Raw genomic sequence first — 24,307 nt, forward strand, 5'->3', positions numbered from 1 at the left:
GGGGTCATAAGAGACATACAGAATAATTACAAACACACAGATAACCTCACCTTTCAAGCATGCTCTAATACTGCCTTCCTGCTCAGGGACAGTTCTCCTTTCTCAGCATGAAAACATGTCTAATAGGTTGGCCAAGTTTACTGCCAAAATACATTCCTCAGTGCAGATACAATGCTGAAAAGTTACTACAGTGATAATATTTGCTAACTATTAAGAAAACAGTTTCACTAATGAATTAAACACACTCCCTCTAATGGGTGAGTCACTTGGAAAAGTGATGCTGTTGCAGTACTGTGCTAAAAGTAGTGGTGAGTGATAACTTGGATAACACCTCCAGAGTCACAGGGATGGTTTTAGATTACCAAAATAATTCACTTAGTCTGGACATGATAGGAATCTGGAGATGCCATTTTCCAAGGTTATCCCTCTCTTCTCCCAGTGAGGTTTCTCCTGTTTCAGTAAAATCTTAACTACTTCTGTGAACATGAGGTGCAGGACTAGTCACTCCCCTCACCACAATTAAAGCAAGAAGTAAACCAGCACATTCCATGCTACAATGTTTTGCTGCTTCTACATACAGTGCTATCTTAAAAAAATACAAAAATGGGAGTCCTATCTGTGACAGAAACTCCTTCACCCAATTAAAGCCAAAAGCCTTAACACTGTCTGCTGATTAAACACTAGGAGAGCGAGGGGAAGGCAGAGGCCCCAGAGCGTGCAGCACCTCAGGTTCAAAGCACCAATGAGGCCATGAAAACTGACAGAAAACAAAGGGGTTTTCTTCAGACACCTGGAAATAAAGAGTGCTCTAATGAACTTTGGACTGATAAAAAACAAGTTAGGGCCCAGTCTTATATTCACAGGTGCCACCAGAGAACAGAATCAGCATTGTGTCACACAGAATAATCAAAATTGCTATGAAGTGTAAGTGCCAAGTCTTGTCAGTGTCCTGCTTTACCTCCACAATTTAACCAGCTGTTTATAAAACAGGCCATAATTTTCTAAGACTCTTGATCTTTGTCAGTATCATCAGAACAAGTGCATTTTTCACTACAAGGATGTTGCTTTTTAATAAGTTGTCTGATATTTGCACTATCTCTTCATGCAGAAAAATCTCAAATTGGCACCTTCTTAAAAAACAGCATCTCCACCATAGAGATTTACTGTACTTTTTTTTCTTGCTGCTGTGGCTGCATTATGGCAGAAAAAGCAACCCTCACAGATTTTGCACACAACTAGCAGTTTTAAGGATTTAAGTTGGAGGTATTAACTCATTCCAAGAAGACAGCAGCATTTTATCTGGGATACTTAGAAAGTGATGTGTGGGTGAGTGCTGTCAATCATATTTGTACAGGAATAATTTAAATGCTCTGGTATCCCAAGGGAATACAGGCAGATTAGTTTTATAGCCACACAGTTTCTGCTTCATCTTTTACTTCAGTCAGAATTCTGTAAGCATTCTCAGCAATCTGGATATGCTGTCTAGTACAGAAAGCATTATTTCACCTAACATCAACTATTTTGGGAAGGACTTGAGAAGAAATCTTCATTTGACAGTCAGCTTTGGTGAAGAATCAACACGATAATGTGCTGTACCTTCCATTTTTATCTCTGGTGTTGATGTCTGCTCCATGATCAAGAAGGTATTTGCAGACTTCTGTATGACCATTTTGTACTGCAAGCAGCAGAGGTATATTCCCATCCTAGAAATGCATATAAAGAAACTATGAAGTATTCCATCCACTTATAAAAACACACTGAGATTTAAAGTCAGAAAATTTTACCTTTAGATAGCAAAAATAAGGTGGTAATAGCACATTTTTTGTGGGTACCATAAACATAGCTGAGTGTGTTATAATTCCTTTCTAGTCTGTTTGGGATGATGCAAAACACAGGGAGCATCATCCCAAACAGACTAGAAAGGAATTATATCCTTTCTTCGGGGATATATCCTATATCCCTGCCTGCTTTGTACTCCCTTTGCTGTTTGCTCAATGCTAAAACACAATTATTTTGAAACTACAAAATATCTTTCTGTAGCTCCATAACAAAAAATGGTAATTTTAACTAAGTATTAGGCAAAAATACAACATTTCATGAAGTCATGGAATAACAATTTGGAAGACACCTTTAGAGGTATCTGGAGTTTCTCCCACTTCTTTCTCAATCCAGAGCTAGGCAAACTTCAAGATCCAGCACACTGCTCAGAGACTTGTCCCGTCACATTTTAAGCATCTCCAAAGGTAAAGACACTGTTTTAAATACCAGTTCCAGTGTCTCACCACCTTCAAGGTGAGGCTATTTTTTTACTAGTAGCTAACTGGAATTTCCCAATTAGGTCCACTACCCAAATTCTGATAATTCCTTATCATTTTGTCATGCACCTCTGAAGCTGGTCTCTCTCTTTCCTATACCTGGGCATGATGTAGCTCAGGACATTTTTAAGATACTCCTACAGCCTTAACACTGAACAAACCTTTTAAGCCTTAAAATGCATCTGCTGAAATCTTAGATCAGATGTCCGTGTCTGTGACATATTTGTTTTCGCTAGAAAGACCAGATATATACCAAAGCCAAAACCAAACAAGTTTAAGCATCTTTATCACTTTCTGCCTGGCCTGTGCTTTACAGATCCCTTCCTTTTGTCATTCTATCAGGCATCATTCCCAAAGCCAGACCTGGTTGGTTGTAGACATTTCACAGCAGTGTCTCTGAGCCTTTGGAATACATGAGGTATATTTGTTCCCCTTAGGTATGTCATGCTCTGACTGGGCTTTGTGAGCATTTTGCAGCCCTTGGCCACATACTGGGCCTCTTCCAAAGCCTCCTGGGGACACTTTTAATTATGCTTTGAATGGGTAAGAATTGATTGTAGCTACCTGTGCCAATGTCTCGAAAATCAGCAAACCCTGCCACTGCAGTATCAGATTGTGAAGTGCTTCCACACCTCTGCAATGGCAAGCTGCAAAAGGAACTTCCTCCAGCAGAGAAAACCTGAAGGTGTGGGCACAGCATTGCTTTCAACTACTGCACCCGAGATGGAGCATGGTAACCCATGAAATGAGGGTGGTAAAAGCTCTGAAGTATCCGCAGTACACACAGGAGAGGAGGTACATACCGAATCTTTGATGTTAATGGGACATTTGTGCTCACACAGGAGTTGAACTGCCTGAAGACACCCACATGCAGCTAAAACAAAATTAAATTAAATTAAAAAAAAAAACAAGACAACTGTGAAAGTCCATTAAACCCCAATTTCAAAATTTGTGTCCCACACTTCCACTTGCAATACTGCAGGATTGGAGTGGGGTACAGAAAGAAATTTTGGCTGATAAGCTAGGAATATCAAGCACAACAAAACAGTACAAACTTTCATCAAAGAAGTTACCTGCATAATGTAAAGCTGTTTTCCCTGAATTGTCAGTGGTGTCGGCTGGGCATTTACTCTGCACAATAAGGAAAAGGAGAAAAAGCAATTAGAGAAATACAAAGAAAATAAAGCATATGTTTTATGGACAGAGTGTTTAACATCTTTGCAAAAATAATTATGTGCTGCTTCAGCGAAGAACACTGAAGGAAGGTACAGCTTCTCTCTCTACCAATCTGGCATTTCCTGTCTTCACACCAAATTATATTGAAGCCACAGGAAATCTTCATGGTTAAGAGAACTGTCCCTAAAAACTGTTATGGTTTCAGAATAATTTAAGTTAGTAAATAAAAAAGTAAATAAATACATAAATAAATAAAGTAATAAATAAATCAGTAAATAAAATCTCTTTTGCCTCAGATTTTTTTTTCTTTTTACCATTAGAATAAATGTTAAAGCAACCATGTCCTAAGGCAATTTGTCCCGCATTTCATAGAACCATGCCAAGGTTTGGATTAGAAAAGACCTTAAAGATCTTCTTGTTCTAACTCCTTGCCATGAGCAGGGACATGTTCCACTAGACCAGGTTGCTCAATACCCCATCCAACGTGGCCTTGAACACTGCCAGGGATGGGGCATCCACAGCTTCTCTGCTAAACCTGTGCCTCACAGTAAAGAATGTCCTCCTAATACTGAATCTAAACCTACCCTCCTGCAGTTTGTGCCCTTGCCACTTGTCCTATCACAACATACCCAAGTAAAAACTCCTTTGGCTTTCTTGTGTGGCCCCTTTAGATACTGAAAAGCACTCTAAGGTCTCCTGGGACCCTTCTCTTCTCCAGGCTAAACACCACAGTCTCAGCCTTTGCTCACAGCATACGTGCTCCATCCCTCTTGATGACTTAAGTTTTAGCTTTCGTATTATCCAGATTCTGTACTGCATTAGTTCATAAGTCTGAACTCCATATAAAGCGTTAGCAAGTTCTCTTCACAGTTTAGTTAGACAAAACAATCCTATTCCAAGGATTTCCAAGATGTCCAAGGACACCGTTGCAGCTTCAGGCCCAAAAAGTACAAACAACAGCAAATTGAGGAGAGCAATCTGGGAGGATGGGATTTCATAACCTGAAGCTGTGATGGGACAATTAATCCTAATATTGAATGGACCAAAACTTATAAAAATGAAAACTCGTGACCCATTGTCCATCTTGGGTGTAGCCTTGGCCAGGTTCTTGTGCTGCCCAAGGTGTATCCTTTGAAGGCCTTTCTAATAAATACCTACTTTATTCCTTTAACACTGTCCACTCTCTGTTCTAGGTAAACTCCCAAGGCATCCCTCTGATCACCTTCATGTCTCTGCTCTGTTCTGGCTCCAGCAGGTCCCTGTGGTTCCTGTGCTGGGAGCCCAGGGCTGGATGCAGGGCTCCAGGTGGGTCTCAGCAGAGCAGAGCAGAGGGGCAGAATCCCCTCCCTGCCCTGCTGCCCATGGGGCTCTGGGTGCAGCCCAGGACATGTGTGGCTCTCCCAGGTGCAGGACCAGCACTTGGTCTTGTTTAAGTTCATGAGATTCACATGGGCCCACTGTCAAATGCTGTAAGGATCCATTAGCATTTTAAAAATAAGCACCAACAATCCAGTTATATCTTGTTGCATTACAATTATCAGATGTTACTGATCAATCTAGACTTCAAAGCAATAAATAGTAATGGAAAAAAATTGAAATCCTTATCAAGGCTCATTTTGGTACAGAAGATTTTTGTTTTAGTTACAGCAAAGAGAGAGTATTATAGAAACCTAGGTTCATTAGAAATAGCCATCATGATCATCAAATCCAGCTATTAACCCAGTACTGCCAAGTTAATCACTGAGACATGTCTCACATCTACACAGCTCTTAAATCCCTCCAGGTGAAGAAATTTTCTGATTATCCAACTTAAAGCTCCCTGGGTGCAACTTGAGGCCATTTCCTCTTTTCTCATTGTGATGTGGTCGACCCTAAGCCTCCTTTTCTCCAGACTAAACACCACCAGCTCCCTCAGCTGCTCCTCACAGGACTGGCTCTCTAAACCCTTCACAAGTTTCAAAGCTTTTTATTGGACAGTTGGTTGCTTTCATTTCCAGAAAACAAACATTGTAACTTTTGACTTTTACATGCAGCACTGTCTCCCACACACCTGTGATTATCTAGGAAAACAGGATCACGTAGACCATTACATCGCATAACAAAAATGTCATGATTCCGCCTGTGTAAAATAATTATTCAGCCTGTTTTAGCTCAACACCAGTCAGACATTCCTTGCACACACACTTTGATCCACAGAAGATAACCCTAAGCGCATGAATTACTGGAGGATATCACCAACAGGTCTGCACTCAGGAATGTGTTCATAAATCTGCACACTGAAATGAAAGCAGAATAACATCAACAGAAGCAGGTCCTTGGCGTGAAGCGCGGCTGGCTCTGAGCCGCCTGCGATGCCAGCAGCCACGGCCTGATGGCGACGTGGATCGGGCTGAGGATAACCCTGGGCAGACCGCCTGCAATGGGGGGTGGGAATCAGTGAAACTGGACCCTGCCTTGTGGGACACTGACACAGGTCAGTCCCCGGACAGCTGGAGAGCCCTGAGGCAACCAGGGAAGAACAATCTGGAGGCTGGGATACAGGATCTACTCTTTATCTGCACCATCGTGTTCCAGCAGGGTTGTTAATCATTATTTCATCCGTATTCTCAGTCTGTATTCATTATTTTATCAGATATCTGATAACTCCAAACTTCAAAAAATCTGTTCTGTTTCTCTGATCACCACCATGAAAACTTAAATTACCTGTATTTCTGAAATGAAGCTGAGATGGACAATGTCTTTGCTTACTAATACTCACCTTCAACACAATGAGACTTTTCTGTTCATCTTCACTTTTGTTTTTCTTATTTTCTCTCCCCATTCTTTCAACTCCCTTTCTAACCACTCACTGTCCTTTACCTCATTTCACTGAAGATTCTATTATTTCCATATGATTTTTGGATCTAAACTACTTTGTTTCCATCTCTTTTTTACTTTAAACTTGAAAATGTTTCTATGGTGAACAGACAGAACGCATTCCAGTGGAACATCATCAGAATGCCCCCAGAAGTGAAAAACCTTCTTCCCTGTAATTCTTAATCCATCCTAATTCCAAGTCATCCAAACACACAGACAAAACACAGGAAGTTAAACTGAAGCTACAACTACTTGAAACACAACCAAGCTATGTCAGAGCAGCTGGACATAGAAAACTGTATTTGCAGACCACTCAGGGAAGATACACTGTTTTCTATCATCCTTTCACAGTGCCTACAATGTCCTTAAACTCTTTATGTTTAAACTCTTGATGCACCTCTCTTGATGCTGAGGAGATAGAACAGTATAGAAGTGTGGTGCAGATTATTAGCACAAAATGAGTCTAATGAAAGCAAATAAAAATTTCAAAAATCAAAATTAATTTGATTTTTCTTTTACCTGAAGTAACCTCTTAACACAATCAGGGTGGCTGTTCTTTGCTGCAAGATGTAAAGCACTGTGCCCTAAAAGAATAAAAGCAAAGCAAATTAATTATTCAATCATGCCAAAGCACAGGAATAAAACCTTTCATGTCAAAGGAAAAATCTTGAATTATCTGTCTTGTTCCTATCACAACACATAAAAAGTAAGGGTAGAGAAAATAAAGTAAAAACCTAAATCAAGCAGAAAGTCTTTACCACTTGTTGTTCACGCAAATAACAGAATAATCTTAAAGTCTTAATTCATATAAAGGAGTGACACAAACATTGTGTCAGACTACACCTAGGAAGAAGCAAGTCTAAAATTGTACATTATGTCTTGCTTCGTAGAAAACAATTTTCCAGTATTACACAGGCTCCCTTGCACATGGATGTCTGTCAGTGTCATGATTTTTGGTATTTGGCAATGAAAGCATGCCCAGCATCAAGAGCAAAACGTGCCAAATGCACTGCCTACAAATATATTTAAGTTTGTGTCACCCATGAAGTAGACATAGAAGACTCAAACACAGGCCTGCTTTGATTTGCACCTCACAGATTTCCTATTCTCTGTCAAATACAGGTCTGCATTGGTTTTCATTTAGCTGAATTCATGATGATTTACTGATTATGGACTTATGATGAAACACTGAAGTCTCTCCTCCAGCTTCATCTTAGAGAGCATCTGAGAAATTGATGACAAGACAGCAAAAGCAGAAATTATCCATGCAACTAAGAAAAGAAGGACTCAGGATTTAGTACTCAATAAAGACAAAGACACTTGTGACAGGAAGCTCTCATTGCAAATTGTGTGACTTTCACATAGAAGGATTTCACTGAAGAGTGGTGGGCTGACACTCTCAGGTGGAAGTAAGCAGGCAACCTTTTACTACCCAGGTGACCAATAATTCATCAGGCAAGGTGAAGCATGAATTTGGAATTACAGTCTGCATCAGGTACATATATTCCCTTATCATTACATAAAATATGAATGCTTCTTCCACTCTCACAGGCACTTCTTTATATATAGAGGCAAATGATTCCCACATATGACAGAGATTCCCTCAGGCTGCAGTAAGTGGCAAAACAGAACTCATGAGCCCAGCCATTACAGATCATTACTGGGAAGACAGAATGCTGACAGGTCATCCAGGTGGCTGAGCTAGCCAGAGAAAATGCTGGGCACAGGTTCTGAAGATGTGTCAACTGAAATCTATTAGGACGAGTTTGCCAGTTTCAAATTCAGCTCCCATCATTCTCCTAGCAGAGCAGTAATTAAGCACAGGACTTTTGAGAACTGAGACATCATACTTAACAGCTCTCAGCTCTGTTTTGGCCTGTATCAGCTGTTTTCACTGTGTCATAATCCTAAAGAATTGTCTTACTGCAACTCCTGTGAAGTTAATGGGATTAATAGCTTGGATAAACATGAAAGTAAAACTGAAGATCTTGATGCAACCTGTAATAATATGAAGAGGTGGGGAGGATAATTATTTTCTTCTTCTCTTTTTTTTTTCACTTAAAAATAACAATTAAAAAAAATCAAGCATATATTTTATATCCGGAGCCCACTACAAACACTGAAATTTATAGCATTAGGACAAAAGTTTTTAAGGACTTTAGATTCTGAATTCTCTGTGCAGGAAAGCAAATATGCCCAAACCTGCAAGTGTTACAACTGCTTTTCCTACAGGGTGTGTAGGGAAAAGCAAAGTTGTCAAATCTGTGTTTTCACTCTGCACATTCATAACTATATAAGCAAACCGAGTGTATCGTGCTACTGGTATAGAGAACATACCTGCACCATCTTGGGCTGTCACATCTGCACCATGTGTCACCATGATCCTGAGGCACTCTGCATGCCCTTTCGTGGCTGCCAGGTGAAAACTGGAAGAGAGCATTTACAAGTCTTTTATTATTATTAAAGTATCTTTTCTCTTTCATTCATTAACTTCACACTGGCAAATTCATTCCTCCCTGTCCTGAGATCTTTCGGTATCCTTCCATTTCCTCCCAGGAGGATAATAGCTCTGGAAGTGAGATGGCACATCAGAAAGACTTTGTAGTCATACTTCCATACTGCAGGTCAGACAATGCGTTCATTTTGGGACCCTCGTTATGAGAAAGATGTTGATGTGCTGGAACATGTCCAGAGAAGGGTAACGAGGCTGGCAAAGATTTAAGAACAAGTTATATGAGGAGCAGCTGAAGGAGCTGGGGATGTTTATTCTGGAGAGAAGGAGGCTCAAGAGGGACCTTATGACTCTGGGGGTTGGTCTCTTCTCCCAGGTAACTCGGGATAGGATGAGAGGAAATGGCCTCAAGCTGCACCAGGGGAGGTTGGATTGGGCTTGAGGAAAAATTTCTTGACTGAAAGAGTTGTCAAGCACTGGGAAAAGCTACCCAGGGAGCTGGTGATGTTACCATCCCTGGAAGGCTCTGGGACATACTTAAGAGACAGGGAGATGTGACACTGGTGGGGGAACACTGTTTAGTTGCTGGGTAAATGGTTGGACTGAATGATCTTAGAGGTCTTTTCCAACCTGAACAACCCCATGATTCTATGATTTTACATGGGCTGGTGTCTCATCAGCTCATATTATATACTTTATGTACATCTAGTCTCACAATTTCTAAACTTATGTCCCTAGTGATATAATACAACCCCAAAGAATGCCTGGGCTTGGGGAATTAATAAAGAAAATAGTCATAATAACTGACTTTGTTCTAGATATTTTAGTCAGAGTAGACAGATTTAGTTAGATTTTCCCCTTTCAGGGGAGAAAGTTTAGTTCCTCTAAAACATGATTCTGCATTTCCTTAATTAAACTACCTATGAAAATGAGCTTCATAAAGGACAGTGTATTTCTGCACTGTCCTTTATGAAGCTCATCTTTCCTTCGTGTATGGGTGGGGGAAAACACTTTACTCTGAGTATCATCTGGAGAAATCAAAGCTACTGAATATTTGGGAGATTGTGCCAGAGATGTATTTTTCCACTTGTGGTTTTGCTGTTCACCCCAAGCACTTGCTTGCTTAAACAGTGTGAAACTGCAGACGCTACCAACCACACCACGGCAGAATGCACTTCCAAGCATCAATTACCTAAGATGTAATTACAGAACAAACCAAAGAAATTATACTGAATGCAAGCCTTTTTACAGCTGAGATTTTATGTTTGACATCCTCAGGCTGGGCACATCAACATTCACAGAAGCAGTGCTACAGAGATGCTGCTGACTTCATTTTGCCCTGAAGCAGAAATGAAAGGAAAGCTTCTGAAAACAGAGAAGTTTATGTCCTCCTGATGCATAACATATCAGTGTTGTCAAGTTTTAAGATATGGGCAGACATCCTGCTACCCATGTTGAGTCCTACCAACATCAGTCTGATGTGCACAGAGCAGTTTTTCAGTGGGAGAAACGTAAAACAAAAATTAAAGACAAAACACTTCTAATTACTATTTCTTTGTGTGTGGAAAGTTAGAACCATCCTCAAACATGCACCAAACTGAAAAAGCCAGTATTCCTGGGATGATTTCTAATATCTTTTGAAGGAGGTAATAATTTTTAAATTATGCACCCCTGTGTAAAAGGGATTTTCCCCTGGAATGTAAAAGAAACATCATAAATCACGGAGCCACATCAACTAATATATTTAGGAGTTTATGTTTTGAACAACTGCTTCCTTTAAGTGTTAAAGCTAACACCAAAAGTTCAGCCTAACCAGGAAAACTTGGAACAACAGGCAGGAATGAAATGGGTATTTCAGACACAGAGTCTGTGAATGACCACACTGTGTTTCTCTAAGCAGACAACTTCTTGCAAAGAGAGGAGAATTAATCAAAACAGGAGAAGTCCTGGACAGAATTGCCTACCAAGTACAGCAGACACCTCACTTCCTAGGAGGAGTCCTTCCTTCTACACCAGCTGCTGCTGATTGTAAATGGCAGACAGGCAGCACTTAAGCCTGGAACCTTTCTCTGCAAATATAAAAGCATTCTGTGTGTTCATCCTGTGAATTCTACTGCCATAATCAAACTGAAGAGTTAACACGTCCAAGAGCACAAGCAGCGCTGCTGCAGTCTGTTCTCCAGTCATTCAAAATCAAAACTTCATGTACTTGGTGACCAATGCAAAGTTGTGTAAACATTCTTTGGAAGAAGTGGTTTCTCAGGCTCTGGGAAAACGACTGGGGGAGGGACACAAGAGGAGTCTGACAAATTCCAACACCTCTAATTTAGCCAACACAACATACCAGCAAAATACCAAAACATGTTCTGATACATTTGTGTAAACATAAAATACAATCAAATTCTCTTATGTATTAGGAAGACTGTGAAGCATACACTTGGCTAAGTTACATTTGACAATATTCATAGTAATAATAAATACCTGAATAATAATAACTTGGCTAAATCTGGGGCACTGAGATTTTACGGACAGACTTTATAGTACGGTGCCAAATGCAACATGAACATGCAAGTGCTAAAGAAGTTTTATTTAGGTAAAATCTGACTGCAAAAAAATATCAGAGAAAATTAAAAATAACTCTTTTCAGGCTATGCTCCTATGAACACATGAATCCCACCAACAAAAACAATTCCCATGGCAGTTCTCAACAAGTCATCACACATGCAGATGTTTTATTTCACAAAGAACGGCTCACTGTGTGTCTCCTCTCTGCATCCTTGTTCTGGTACTATCTCTAACATAACCCTGTAGTGAGATATTTTTTTCTTAACAGTCTCAAAGCAATTGGAAGGGAATGGGGGATATGGTTACTTAACTGCAGATTTAGAAAACAGAGTCCTGCTCTATAGAGAGAACAACTCCAGAATGGAACGAATCTATTACAGTCATATTTAAGCTAAACTATTAGTGTTGGACAAACCCTCCCCCTTAAGAAGCAATTCTGATTTTAAAGTTAACAGTGCCTGCTTTGGTTTGGGTTTTTTTTTGTGTGTGTTTTTTTTTTTATTTGTTTTTTTTGAAGGTGTTTTGAAGTTTAAAAAACCAACCAAACAAAATAGCCGACTCAAAAGAAACAAAGAAAAACCTCAAACACTTGAGTATTAAATACTGAAGAATCCTATATAGCAAGGCAGGCTCTTGAAACAAAGAAGACTGTAGACAGTCATTTCAGAATAATTCCTAACAAGCTACATAATTTCCTAAAATACTTGAGGCAAAAACTGCAGGTTTCCAAGTACTGGAGTTCTCACCATCTGGATGCCTTAAGGAGTGGCGCATTTTACTTGCATCTCCTATGAATAAACTTTCCTTGATATGAAAGCAAACAACTTTTCCTTCCATTTCCTGGTTGGGCAATGACTTAGGTAAACAAAAACAAACATGTAAGACTTCATTTGGACCAAGGGCCACACTGGGGGTTGGATTCTCATTCAGCTGAAAATCCCATTACAACATAGTTCATTTTCCCTTCACAATAGGTAAGCTGTTACTGCCACTTAGAGCCACATCTTGATAGCCCAGCCTGAACTGTTTTGAGATAGATTACTTTTATTGCTGTAAATACTTTTATTGCTGTAAATTTCTGTTCTTCCTGAGGAGCAGGATGGTCTCTTTTTATTGTATCCAGACGTTTCAGTGAGCAGAGGAGCAGCTACCATTCCCAGTGATTCAAGACCCACCTCTGCGGCAGGTGGAAGATCAGTAGGTTAACACTGCTTTTTCCTACTGGGAGTGTACAGGTCTCATATTTACGCAGTACTTAACAAGAAAAGGTGAAAAATTATGTTAGTTGTGAAGGATGCAAAGCCCAGTTGGAGTAAACAGACTTTTAGAGAGAGAGTGAACTCATTTCATGAGGTTCAGGTTCAACTGAAGGCTATCACCTCAAAATCTTGTCAGGACCTCAAATTTCTTGAACTGAAATGTTACTCAAATAAATACCCCATGTTGACAGAGGCATTTTATGATGCTTGCTGCCTGAACAGAGGACACAGTTGTGTATGACATCCCTAAACTACTCTGTAGCAGCAGATTTTTTACAGATATGTCACCAGGTGAAGCACTTACATCTGTCCTAAACAGCCCATGCCTTATTCAGGGCAAATGACCTTTTCCCCATTTTGGTCACAATATTAAACCAGCAAGGGAATGAGGACTTCTTTAACCAGCATCTGACAGACAAAGCACAAGAGTTCAGATAGAGCAAGTCTTTGACAAAAGACCAAGAATGAGTGTTTCCAAAAATTATTTAAATGTCAGTCTAACTCAAATGAAAAAGGACTGTAATTTTTACCACTCAGCTCACATAAAACTTTTCTTTACAAATCATTACACCATAAGTAGAAAGAAATAATCCACATTTAGGGGTTAGACTTGTAAAACTGTAGCTGATGGCAATTGCTAAGGTGGTATTAGCAGTAAGACATGGCTCTGCTATATTCAGGTTCTCTTCTTAACCATTTACAGAGCTGCTTCCTGCAAATCCTCTTACTGAATGGTATTTTGACAGCTGGCTTAAAACAACTGGGTGGTCCATATATCATGGGGAAGTGCTGTAAAAGTAAAGAGAAACGTGATAAAATCAGAAAAAAATAAATATTAAGTCTTAATTTAAGACAATAACCTTCTAACAAAGAAATTATCATTTGCAAAAAGAAAAATGGGGGGGGGGGGGGGGGGGGGAAGCAGAATTACATCCAATCAGAGGGTTCAATCTCTGTTTGGCAAGGTCATGCTCCAGAGTTTTTTCTGGGCAGAATTAGCATTCTCTGTAACGGATTTTCTCCAAGGCCTGAAAGCACTTCAACACACTACTTACCAAAATCCAAAGCCAATAAGGAATTTGGCTGAACTGTGGATGCTAAGTGAATATTGTATTTGCTATTTCCTATTATGACAAACATGGAAACCAGTCAAACTTATATGCAAACGTATAATACTATTGCTCTCTGCAATTTCAATCTGAGTGCTCTGAAAATATTTTAAGTGCAATAATGTTTGAAAAACACTATGAACTCATATACACTCATTGTCAAGGTTTATTTTGAGTAAAAACATCCCTCCCCAAGGCAGATCATTCTTCTTAATTTTCTAATGGATGTCAACCTTTGTTGACTTTTAAAAAGTCTAACTTGCCTTCCAACAATTTGATGATTTATAGTTTCCCCACCAACCAATACCTTCACACAAACAAACGAGAATGATAAAGATACAAAGCTGCATAGAGACCACGTAGTGCTGATCAAATAAAAGAAAAAATAGAAATTGAATACTTTTAAGCTTTGCTACTACCAGATCAGACAGGCAAGCAATTCACAAGCTATCTCAGAATATCAGAATATCAGCTATCAGTCACAAAGTGACTTATTGATAACCTGGCTGACTTTCTGAACTAACTAGAGCTTTTATGTATTTTAGAAGCAGCACCTAGCTTACAGTGCTATCCCTCAAGGCCTCGACTCCTCCTTCAATAGCAACAGCTAAAATGAACACAGTAGATGATATCCAGCTTTTGCTTGCTTTCCACCACAGGCTGAGTGGCAGAAGCACCAAGATCTGACCTGAAGGAGAAAGGGCCATGAGTTACCACTAGAGCAGCACATTCTGTGCATGAAGAGAATAGCTGGTGTCACACAGGAGCAAGTCCAGTGTGGCCTCCTCTCACATGTAGCACCATGACCAGTTGCTGTAGAAGAATATGGTTTACTGATCAGTGAAGGGCTTGAGATTTTATCAGCATTAAAACAATTTTGAAAGTAAGCCCTTTTTGACACACCCCAAACCTAATAATAGAGAAATTACCATCCTCAGATTAAGTGATTGGGAAAGCTCCATAACAGTTCTGAAGTGGGAGGCGTCTTCTGCATTTCTCTGCAAGCCCTCTCTGGGTTGTGCTTCCTCCTTGCACCAGCACAGGCAGGCAGGTAACTGCGTGGCTGGTGAGCTGGCACAGCAAACAAAACCAGTTGGAAACCAGAGCTGCCTTCCTCTGCTTCATCACACAGCACAGAGGCAATCTGGCCATGAAAAATAAGGAGCAGCATGTAGAATTCACCTTAAACCTAAAATTAAACCATTCATGTTCTGCTATGAAAGTCAAAGGGAACTTCATCTTTTTCTGACTGCATTACCAAGATACTGTCACTCATCTTAGACAATATATATTGTAGGTAGAACGAGTAATTTAGTTATGGAAGAGCCATACTGATGTCTGGCAGATCAGACCGTCTTAAAAGAAAATCAGACATCTACAGGTAATCACTATCAATACTTACCAGTTCCTTGGGGATTTTTATTATTTTCTTTAAACAAATATAAATTACAGCTTCACACTGCACCCATTTTACCTGCTCCCAAGAGCAACTGTAAAAAATGTGGCTTTTCAATAGTGGTGGCATTCCATATCATTATCTTGTCACTTGCATCCATGCAGCCAAAAGAGTTCAAAAATTATCTTAGGAGGAAGAAAGGAAATACTTTTTGTTTTCAAATCAGAGCTGGCACCAGTACAAGCTGAGAAAATTATGTTTTTAGAGTTTTAAAACATTCAGTCAATGTGTTGCTGCAAACAACTTCGAGAGTGCAGTGCAAGATTTTAAGAAGTTGACAGAAGCAGGTATGGATTTACCAAGAGCTGTATGAGATTATTTTCCCCTCTCTCCCCTTTAGCACCAGCCACAGTAAAGTGAAGTGCTGCACAGCCTGTATCTTTCTATTTTAATATGAGATGGCATCTGCCCGGCCCCAGTACACACAGAAGCATCTGACAAAAGTCCTGCATGCCCCTTTTGTGTTAGCATGTATTTTGGGACAGCTGTCAAAAAACCAACAAAACCAAAAAACCCACCACTGAAACCAAAACGATGCAGTTTTCCTATAAAGTTTCCATCTTTACATCATAGCATGAAAAGTCTTGTTTCAATCATACACACCTCAAGCTACAGGACATTAATAAAAGGCAAGCCTCTTTAATGGCTGTTTTCTTATAGAAAAGAACCAATTGCATCATGCAACAGAGGAGCTGGCAAGCTACAGACTCCTGATTTTAGCCTTCAAACTGAGCAAAATATCCACCCAGCTGCTCTTCAAAGAGATTTCTGGGATCCCCAGCAGCTTTATACTTTTCATTCTCAGGTTGTGCTCTAGCAGCTCCATTTTCACATATGGTTTTCTTTGGCAAACTCTATTACCACATTAACACAAACTCCCACTTCAAGTCTGAAATTCATGGACTTTCCTTCCATGTACCATTAATTGTAAACACAAGTGCTCACAATTTAGATTTACCACATAAAGTTTCTTGAACAGTGTCTATTTTAAAATTCCTCAGGAACTAATGTCAGCAAAATGCAACAGAGATTCTGCAAGCAGAAGCTTCAAGGCATTCCTAGATGTTGACAGAAAGTCTGAAATTAAGACATACTTTTTATTTTTGGAGTAGTAAAAAGTAGTACTTTTTAAAGCAGTGGTTTTTAAAAGTAAAAAAAAAAATAAATTGGGAGTTGTAGGGTAGAAAAATTAGCAAAGTATGACAAACGACGAAGTCTCAGAAAGCGTAAAGAGCCCAGAAATCTGTGCAGCATGGCCTGAGCCTCCAAAGCCAAGGAAGGCAGACAAGTAAGGAAGATTACTCCTGATAGTTTCTTTAGGACCACATTCCATGTATAAGGTCCAAACAGGTGCTCAGATACCTTCTCAGTACTCATGCCCAATGGCACATCATCTTTTTAGCATAGGGCGAAATCCCTGAGGATGTGCCCAGGTAAAGACAACTTTCTTCCAGAAGCTGGGTAAAACCATCTAGCCATCTTCAGCCCTTTCAAGGCCCAACAGAGTTCAAAGTTAAAATTAAGCCTAAAGATGAGAGCAACAATTACATCCTCCAACACAACTCACTTGGTGTTGCTGCCTGTTATTGCGGATAATCACCTTTGTAAATGGGAAGTCATGAACATTAGAGTAATTTAATCCCAAACCATGTTGGCATAACAAGAGGCCAGGAAAAGGTTCAAAAGAGTAAGAGCAATTGCATAAAGGTTAATCTAAACCAAATATTTTTGTAGCATGAAAATCCAGCAAGACTTAAGAACTGCATCTAGTTCTCCAAGAACAGATGAGCAGAAATATCCTTATGAACCTGAGGGATACTGACAAGTGATAGCTCAGGATATGTTGTCCTTGATGTTTCTTACCTTTTAGGCTCATAATACTTCCCATCTCTTCAGATTTGAAGCAACTGTTTGGATGTACTTATTTTTTTATTAAGCTGTACAAAGTGAACTTCTCTTACTTCATGGGATATTTGCAAACCAAGAGAATTGTAATCACTCTACTTGTAACACATTCAGAGACCATTGGTTAATATGACCACTTCATAACTTTTTAGAAGAAGCTCTTTGGATTATTATGGCAATATACTTTTTATTCTGTATTTCAGAATAACTATACTACTTAAGATTCCATATTTTGGAAGACAACCAGGGGCTGGGCCACAGGCATGTGCAACTTCAAAGCTTTTCTGAATTTTTCAGTTACTTTCCAGCTACCTTTCAGCAGTTTCCTAACACAGGACCTGCAAAGAATGTAGCAGAAAACAGAGTAAAACATAAGTCCAGTAAATAAGCAGCCACCAGCACAGTCTACTGCCTGAGACCTCAGTTTGAAGTTAAAAAAAAAACTTAAGTAAATTCAACATTTGCACATTGCTCTGTTTCGGCTGTCTGCTCCCCTTCCTAGATTAGAGTACATTTTTAAGCCAGTAACAGCCAGTGGGTATAATTAAAATCTACACATACAGCTCATTTGGTTGCATAAGTCTTTGAAAAACATGTAAAACAACTGCAGCCCATTATGTAGATATAAATCTGAAAAACAACTGCAGCCTTAACCCTGTCCCCTCCAGCCTTGAAGAGGTTGATTCTGGCCCAACCCACGAGAGGCACGCCTCCCTCATGGCTCTCCTGCCAGCTCAGATGGGACAAGTGCAGGGAGCAGGCACAGCATTCCCCACGGGAAACTGGGGCACTGGGTTTTGCCTCCACGTGAGCCAAACTGCAGCTGTTTCAACCCAGGCATACAAAAACTCCCAATCATCCAGGCTCTCCTCTGATCCAAGCAACTGACAAACTTGTTGAAAGCCAGCCAGGTCTGGCAAAATCTGGGCATTTGGCAACTCTGCAAATGGAGCTGCATCAACAGGGAATTCCAGTGGCTGCCTGATGCTGCAGTACAGGTTTGGCCAATCCTGCCTGTGGGCAGGAGGCTCACAGGCTACCCAAACACGAGTACAAGGGCCCTTCAGAAGAGGATTTGCTTCCCTCTGAGATGACAGTCCCACTAAAAGACAGTGAAACACAACAGCTTTCAAGAATAGCCATCAGCTGTGTGAAAAAGCAAATTTAGAACAGAAGACACAAGCTGGCTCAAGAAATTGCAGACTGGTTGTTTTGTCTTTGAACTTTAGATATCATCTGCATGAAGCCCCATGCATGTAAGATGCAAAATCCATTGGGATTCTTAATGCTCAGAGAACTTTATATGGAATAGGGAGTTTGTTTTTTAAATACATGGAATTTGTTTGATTTACAACATAGGAAATCACTAAAGAGATAAAGTAAAAAGTTTAGGATCTTTGTAACTGAAATACAACTAAAGATGATTAATTTCTGTCTCTTCAGAAGATGGGCCTCTTTTTTTTTTTTCACTAATAACATAAAGGTACAAAAATGCTAAAATATCCTATAAAAATTACTTTAAAAATGATAGAGCCTAGATACTGTTGATTTCAAATTCTATCAAAAGTGTAGGCAAGAGCTAAAAACTGGATCATGAAATTTTCCAACTCTAGTTGGAAGGGTCAAGTGAGGGGTCAAAACCATCAGAAATGGTCTACAGAGTTTCAGTCAAGAGCCAGGAACAAACCACTGTCATGAATTCCCCTACATGGATCTCATTTAAAAGCCTGCATGATTGTCAATGGTGTTTGTAGGCAGTGTGGATTTTTTCATGTACTGCCATGATTTGATTATGAAATCAAAGTGAAGTATTGCTCCACTGTTGTGGAGATAAAAGCATTCCCTCTCACCATACATTAACAATCAGCTCATACTGAACATAATAGAAAGTTAATTAGCCCAATTTAGTATCCTGGCAGTGGACACATTCACCCGACCACGGCCTAGCATTTCTGAGCATTTGTCTACAGTTGAAAGCAATTTTTCAGGAAACTTAATATCAACATCTTAATTAAATTATATCCCTAGCAATGCTGCAGGGCAGGGGAGGGGATAAAAAACGAACAATCATGATTTAAACCTAAAAAGAACTTCAAAAAATATTTAGAAAGACAAAAGCTTTTACACCCAGATCTCCCATGGAAATAAACTTCACAAGACATTTGGAATAAGAACCAGATTTCAGCGGTCTGTTGGATAGAGATAAAACAAAGGTTGAGATCCCTGTGGTCTTTTTTACTTTGTCCATGTTCAGAAACCTCGACATTATTGCGACCATCTGGACCATCAGAAATTAAATACTGTGATAAAAGTAATTTTTTTTTTCTCAGAGATCAAATTGATGTACAGCTCTTCAGCAGCCTGACCCTTGCATTTGTGTGCATCTACATGATGCACTTTTACAGCCAATTTCTCTACCTGGGCAGCGATTTCTTGCCACATTTCAGCAGCCCAGACGGGTTTCCCTCTGCACTACCAATTGCTCCTTTTTTGTCAGTCCAGACACAACCACAGAGTGTTTGCCAACGTGCACAAGTCAGTGCAGAGGTAGGGCACTGTTCATTTCTCTCATTCAGCAATATATAAAGCCAGCAGGCTTTATATATAAAGCTCTGCAACCTGGTGGGCAAAATGCCCACCACTTCTGAGGTAGCTTGAACCCCTTCATAAACTCCCAGAATCTCCTCAGCTGGGTTGTAGCTGGCCTCAAATCCTCTGTATCCCAGACTCCAGAAGCCAAGAGGTCATCCTCGAGTCTCTCCAGGTCCCTTCTGCCCTAGGCTCAAGCACCATTCTCCTTGGCTGCAGTGTACAAAACATTCCTCACATCCTGCCCCGTTCTGACTGGCCCAAGGGCCTCTGCACAGGCAATCTCCTGCTTAACTTATTCAAAAACTTCTTGTTGGTCAGGGCCCCATTTGAGATTACTTTCCTCCATGTCACTTGACAGAGAGGGCTGACAGTCTGACTGTGCTCTGGAATATGCATTCTCCAAACCCCACAGTGCCTAGGAAAGTCTGTGCCTCCTTCAATCTCGTTGGCAGGGACATAGCTTCTATTTTGCTGGCCACACCTACTGGAGTCTAACAACTTCTATCCTCCCTTTTTACTCCTAAAACAGAATTTCCTGAGCAGGTCCCTTGACCTTACTCTGCTCTATGGTCTGCAGGGGAAGCTGTGTGAGGAGCAGCTGAGACTGACAGGACACCTCACTGCAGCCACAACACGCTCACAAGTGAGAGCAAACTGGGGCCAGGCACTGATCTCTGCTCTGTGGTGACAGTGACAGGACCTGAGGGAATGGCCTGAAGTTGTGTCAGGGGAGGTTTAGGTTGGGTATCAGCAAAAGGCTCTTCCCCAGAGGGTGGCTGGGCACTGGAACAGGCTCCCCAGGGCAGTGGTCACATCACCAGCCTGACAGAATTCAAAATGTCTGGATGATGCTCTCAGGCACATGGTCTGACTCTCGGGGTGTCTGGTGCAGGGACAGGACTTGGACTTTGATGATCTTCGTGGGTCCCATACAACTAAAATTGTTCTATCATTCCATGTATTCTTCCAATAGCTTCTTTTAAGGTAAATATTATTACATAGAAGGAAACATTCTCTCTCAAAGGTAATTAAAACATTATCTACTTTTCAAAAAGTGATCTTTTTCATGCAACTTGTCCCCACCTCCTTATTCAGTAAGATCCAAAAGGAAGAAAACAAAAATGAATACTATGTACATAATAAATATCAAGTATTTGCAGTTGGAATATGCTCCAAAATTTATTTTTAGTTCAGCCTTCAAGGCATTAAGAGTCTCTTTCAAATGAAAATATATCTTTTCTATTAACTGCTATTGGCAGTAGTTTTGTGAAAGAGTCCTTAGAGCACAAATTTGCAGAGGTTTCTAAAACTTTTTTGTACTATCGTTAGAGTAATTTTATTGAACAACAACTGATTCAATTGCAAATTAAAAAAATGTACAGAGATCTATTGTTTCCCTTAATAGCCAAAAGCATTTAATTCTAGTTTAGTACCTTGCAGAAACATGCAAACATGGCAGTAATGGACTGGCACACTGACAAAATAACTTCAGGATAAGGAAGTGCTACCATTTATACACCGTAAATCCTTTCCAAAATCATTCCCCCACCCCCATCCCTCCACTTCCCCTCAATAATGGCAGTAGCTTCTTAAAATAACAGCCCATTTGAACACTTGATCTTGTGGAAAGTGCAGCACATGAATGAATCCAATCCTATCATTCCTGAAATGGATCTTTTTTAAAACCCCTTTTTTGTTAGTTTAAGTGCATTTAAACGATCAAATTCCAAGCTGGAAAGCCATGTATTTTTGTTTAAGGAAGCTGGACCAAAAGAAAAAACAACCAACCTATCTGGCAAAGTAAGACTACAATGACAGAGTCAGATTTCCAGATAGGTTCTATTACAACTATGCTTGGCAATAGTCTGTGCTATGTAAGTGGGAGCAACAATGGGACTGTGTCAACTTATGCCAAAGGTGGATTTGCTCCATGGTCTTAAAAGTGATTTATTGTTTATAGAAAGAACTTAGTCAAAGGCAGGGTGACGGTGTGGAAAGTCAACCAAGTCTTAAAAAACTATAAATTCATTACTCTGACAAGGTCTTTGTTAAGTACCTTTTTTAAAGAGATACTGCTGAGGAGTTAAACCTCCTAATGAAAATTTGTAAATATTGTCTCTAAGAAATATCTACCTTAATAGTAGATACCTTAAATTAATGAGGTACTTAGACCTCATTATTTTAAGCACCTCCATTTTATTGCATGTCCACAAGTCACAAAATAAAGGACCTAAATGATAGGGATTAAAAAGGACACAAAGAGGAAATTTAGGAGGTAATGTCCAAAACTGAGCCAAAGCTGGAGAACATTGTGGCAGGACTCAGTGGGATGATACATACTGTACACAACAGGACCAATAAAGAATACCCTCAGAGCTGGTCTCTGGTTCCTCTGTCCTCTGTTCCAGAGCTGGTCTCTGCTCCTGGCCTCTGTTCCTCAGCTCAAGTATTTTATAATAGGCAGCCTCTAAGCATGAAAAATTATCCTCTCCACATTCTGTTTAAAATAATGAACTATACTACTATATCTCAAAAATCTGGACAGCATTGTAAATTTTGTTTGTAGGGTTGTTAACAAAAAGACTGAGAAAGAAAAGTCTTAAAAGAAACATGTCACACCTTAAGGGTACAGACAATAATGGAGCTAACAAACCTGTATTGCAATGTGTAATTGTTTCTCCTTTTTGCTTTCAAGCACATTCCAAAGTCTTTAATCACATTATGCAGTGTGTTACATAATTGAATCCACCAAGTTCTTCTGGTTAGTCAGCTTCATCCTAACTAAGTAAACAAACACATCAATATGTACTCACAGGGATCAATAGAACACTCATCCAAAGAGCTCCCTTCCTACATGGCACTGCAGACAACTTTCTAAAATGTAATCAGTAAAACCACATGAGCCTTGTAAGGTTCAACAAGGCCAAGTGATGGTCCTGCACCTGGATCAGGGCAAACCCATGGACAAACACAGGCTGGGCATGAACAGACCCAGAACAGCCCTGCCCAGAAGGACTCAGGGGTGCTGGTGGAAAAGAGGCTGGACATGAGCTGACAATGTCAGCTCACAGAAATCATACCCTGCTCTGCATCCAAATAATTCTGTGGGCAGCAGGTCAAGGAAGGTGATTCTGCCTCTCTACTCTGCCCTCATGAGAGGGAGCACTGGTCCATCCCACGTCTCTCCAGGCCGTAGACAGGAGTGCTGTGCAGGACAGTGTCAAGCGCTCTGCACAAGTCCAGGCAGATGGTGTTGTTGCTCTTCCCTCATGCACCACAGCTGGGACCCCACTGCAGAGTGCCAACAAATTTGTCAGCCATTATTTGCCTTAATTGAAGCCATGGTGTCTGTCACCAATCATGCCTTATTTTCCATGTGCAAGGCTCATGAGAGGAGGTTTTGGGAAGACCTTGGAGCACCTTCCAGTACCTAAGACAGAACCTACAATAAAGCTGGAGAGAAGGGCATAAAGAGATAGGACAAAGTGAATGGTTTCAAACTGAAAAAGGATGGATTTAAATGAGAAATCTTTTACTGTGAAAGAGGTGAGGCACTGTAAGAGGTTGAGCAGAGAGGTTGTGGAAGAACCATGCCTGAAGTGTTCAAGGCTAGATTGGACTGGGCTTTGAGCAACATGGCCATATGTGGGTGTCCCTGCCCATGGCAGGAGGCTTGGAATGAGATGATCTTTAAGATCTCTTCTAATACAAACCATTCTGTGATTTTGTGAAATCTGAGCACAAGGGTGGACAGCTCCCCCAAAAAGCCCTGTGCAGATCACGATTTCCCAGCGCGTGAGTTGCTGATGTTAAGGTGGGGTAGCCAACAAACCAGCACCATGCTCTTGCAGCACACCAACACACCTCAGTGCTGGGCTGCAGAAGGGTCTCTAAGCAGAGCTTCTGAGGCTTGGCAAAAACAGCTGTGTCAGGCATCTAGGCACATGGCAGGAATGAAGCACTGGCACTATACTGCAAACACAGGAGATGCTGCAGAAATGATGGCTGAACTCCATTTTGTACACACCAAAAAAATACTCTGGAGTGATAAAAACACAAACAAGACACAGCCCAATAGCAACAAGACATGCTGGAGAACATTTCTGCACCACCTTTGGTAGCTATGTCTCTCCAGGTTAGTGTCATTGCTCCCACACCTGTCAGTCTCTATCTTTCAAAATGTAGACAGAAATAACCTGAGCAGGTCTGCTAAATTTCCCAAAGCACTGGAAGCAGAATGAGACTTGACATGCTGTACTTCTGCATCACAGCAACACTGCCTTTCTTTCTTCTCTCTCAAGCTGCCTTTTAAACCTCAATACAGAAAAAATTTTAAAAGTAAATGACAGTCAAATGAGCACACAGAACAAGGAGCAGCAGAGATCTTTATAGCACTAACTCATATTTGTTCCAAGCAACCGAAAGAAGTATTTGCAACTGCATTATTAGTAACACCATATTCATATAAATATATGCCTACCGACTTAGTAGCTGTAGTCAAAGAATGAAAACCGGATTTTTTTTTATTGTAACCATGCAAAGCTCAAAAACCGTTGCACCAATACCTAGCTACATTCTTAGAGTTAAGAGATACTGATAAATTCAGTCTTGGGTGGTTCCCT

The 24,307-nt window shown here is 40.3% G+C and overlaps 1 protein-coding gene across 1 annotated transcript in view; it reads right to left on the reverse strand.

Moving 5' to 3' along the window:
- The window catches only part of RAI14 (retinoic acid induced 14), an 84,993-nt gene that overhangs the window by 11,769 nt on the left and 48,917 nt on the right, over positions 1-24,307 (reverse strand). Inside the window, exons 4-8 of the mRNA XM_058043870.1 lie at positions 8,685-8,773; positions 6,867-6,931; positions 3,389-3,446; positions 3,119-3,189; positions 1,597-1,703 (exon numbers count right to left, since the gene is read on the reverse strand). Of these exons, the coding sequence (XP_057899853.1) occupies positions 1,597-1,703; positions 3,119-3,189; positions 3,389-3,446; positions 6,867-6,931; positions 8,685-8,773 (390 nt within the window). The remainder of the gene's footprint in view (positions 1-1,596; positions 1,704-3,118; positions 3,190-3,388; positions 3,447-6,866; positions 6,932-8,684; positions 8,774-24,307) is intronic.

The sequence above is a fragment of the Melospiza georgiana genome, chromosome Z (genome assembly GCF_028018845.1).
Source record: "Melospiza georgiana isolate bMelGeo1 chromosome Z, bMelGeo1.pri, whole genome shotgun sequence".
Lineage (NCBI taxonomy): Eukaryota > Metazoa > Chordata > Aves > Passeriformes > Passerellidae > Melospiza > Melospiza georgiana.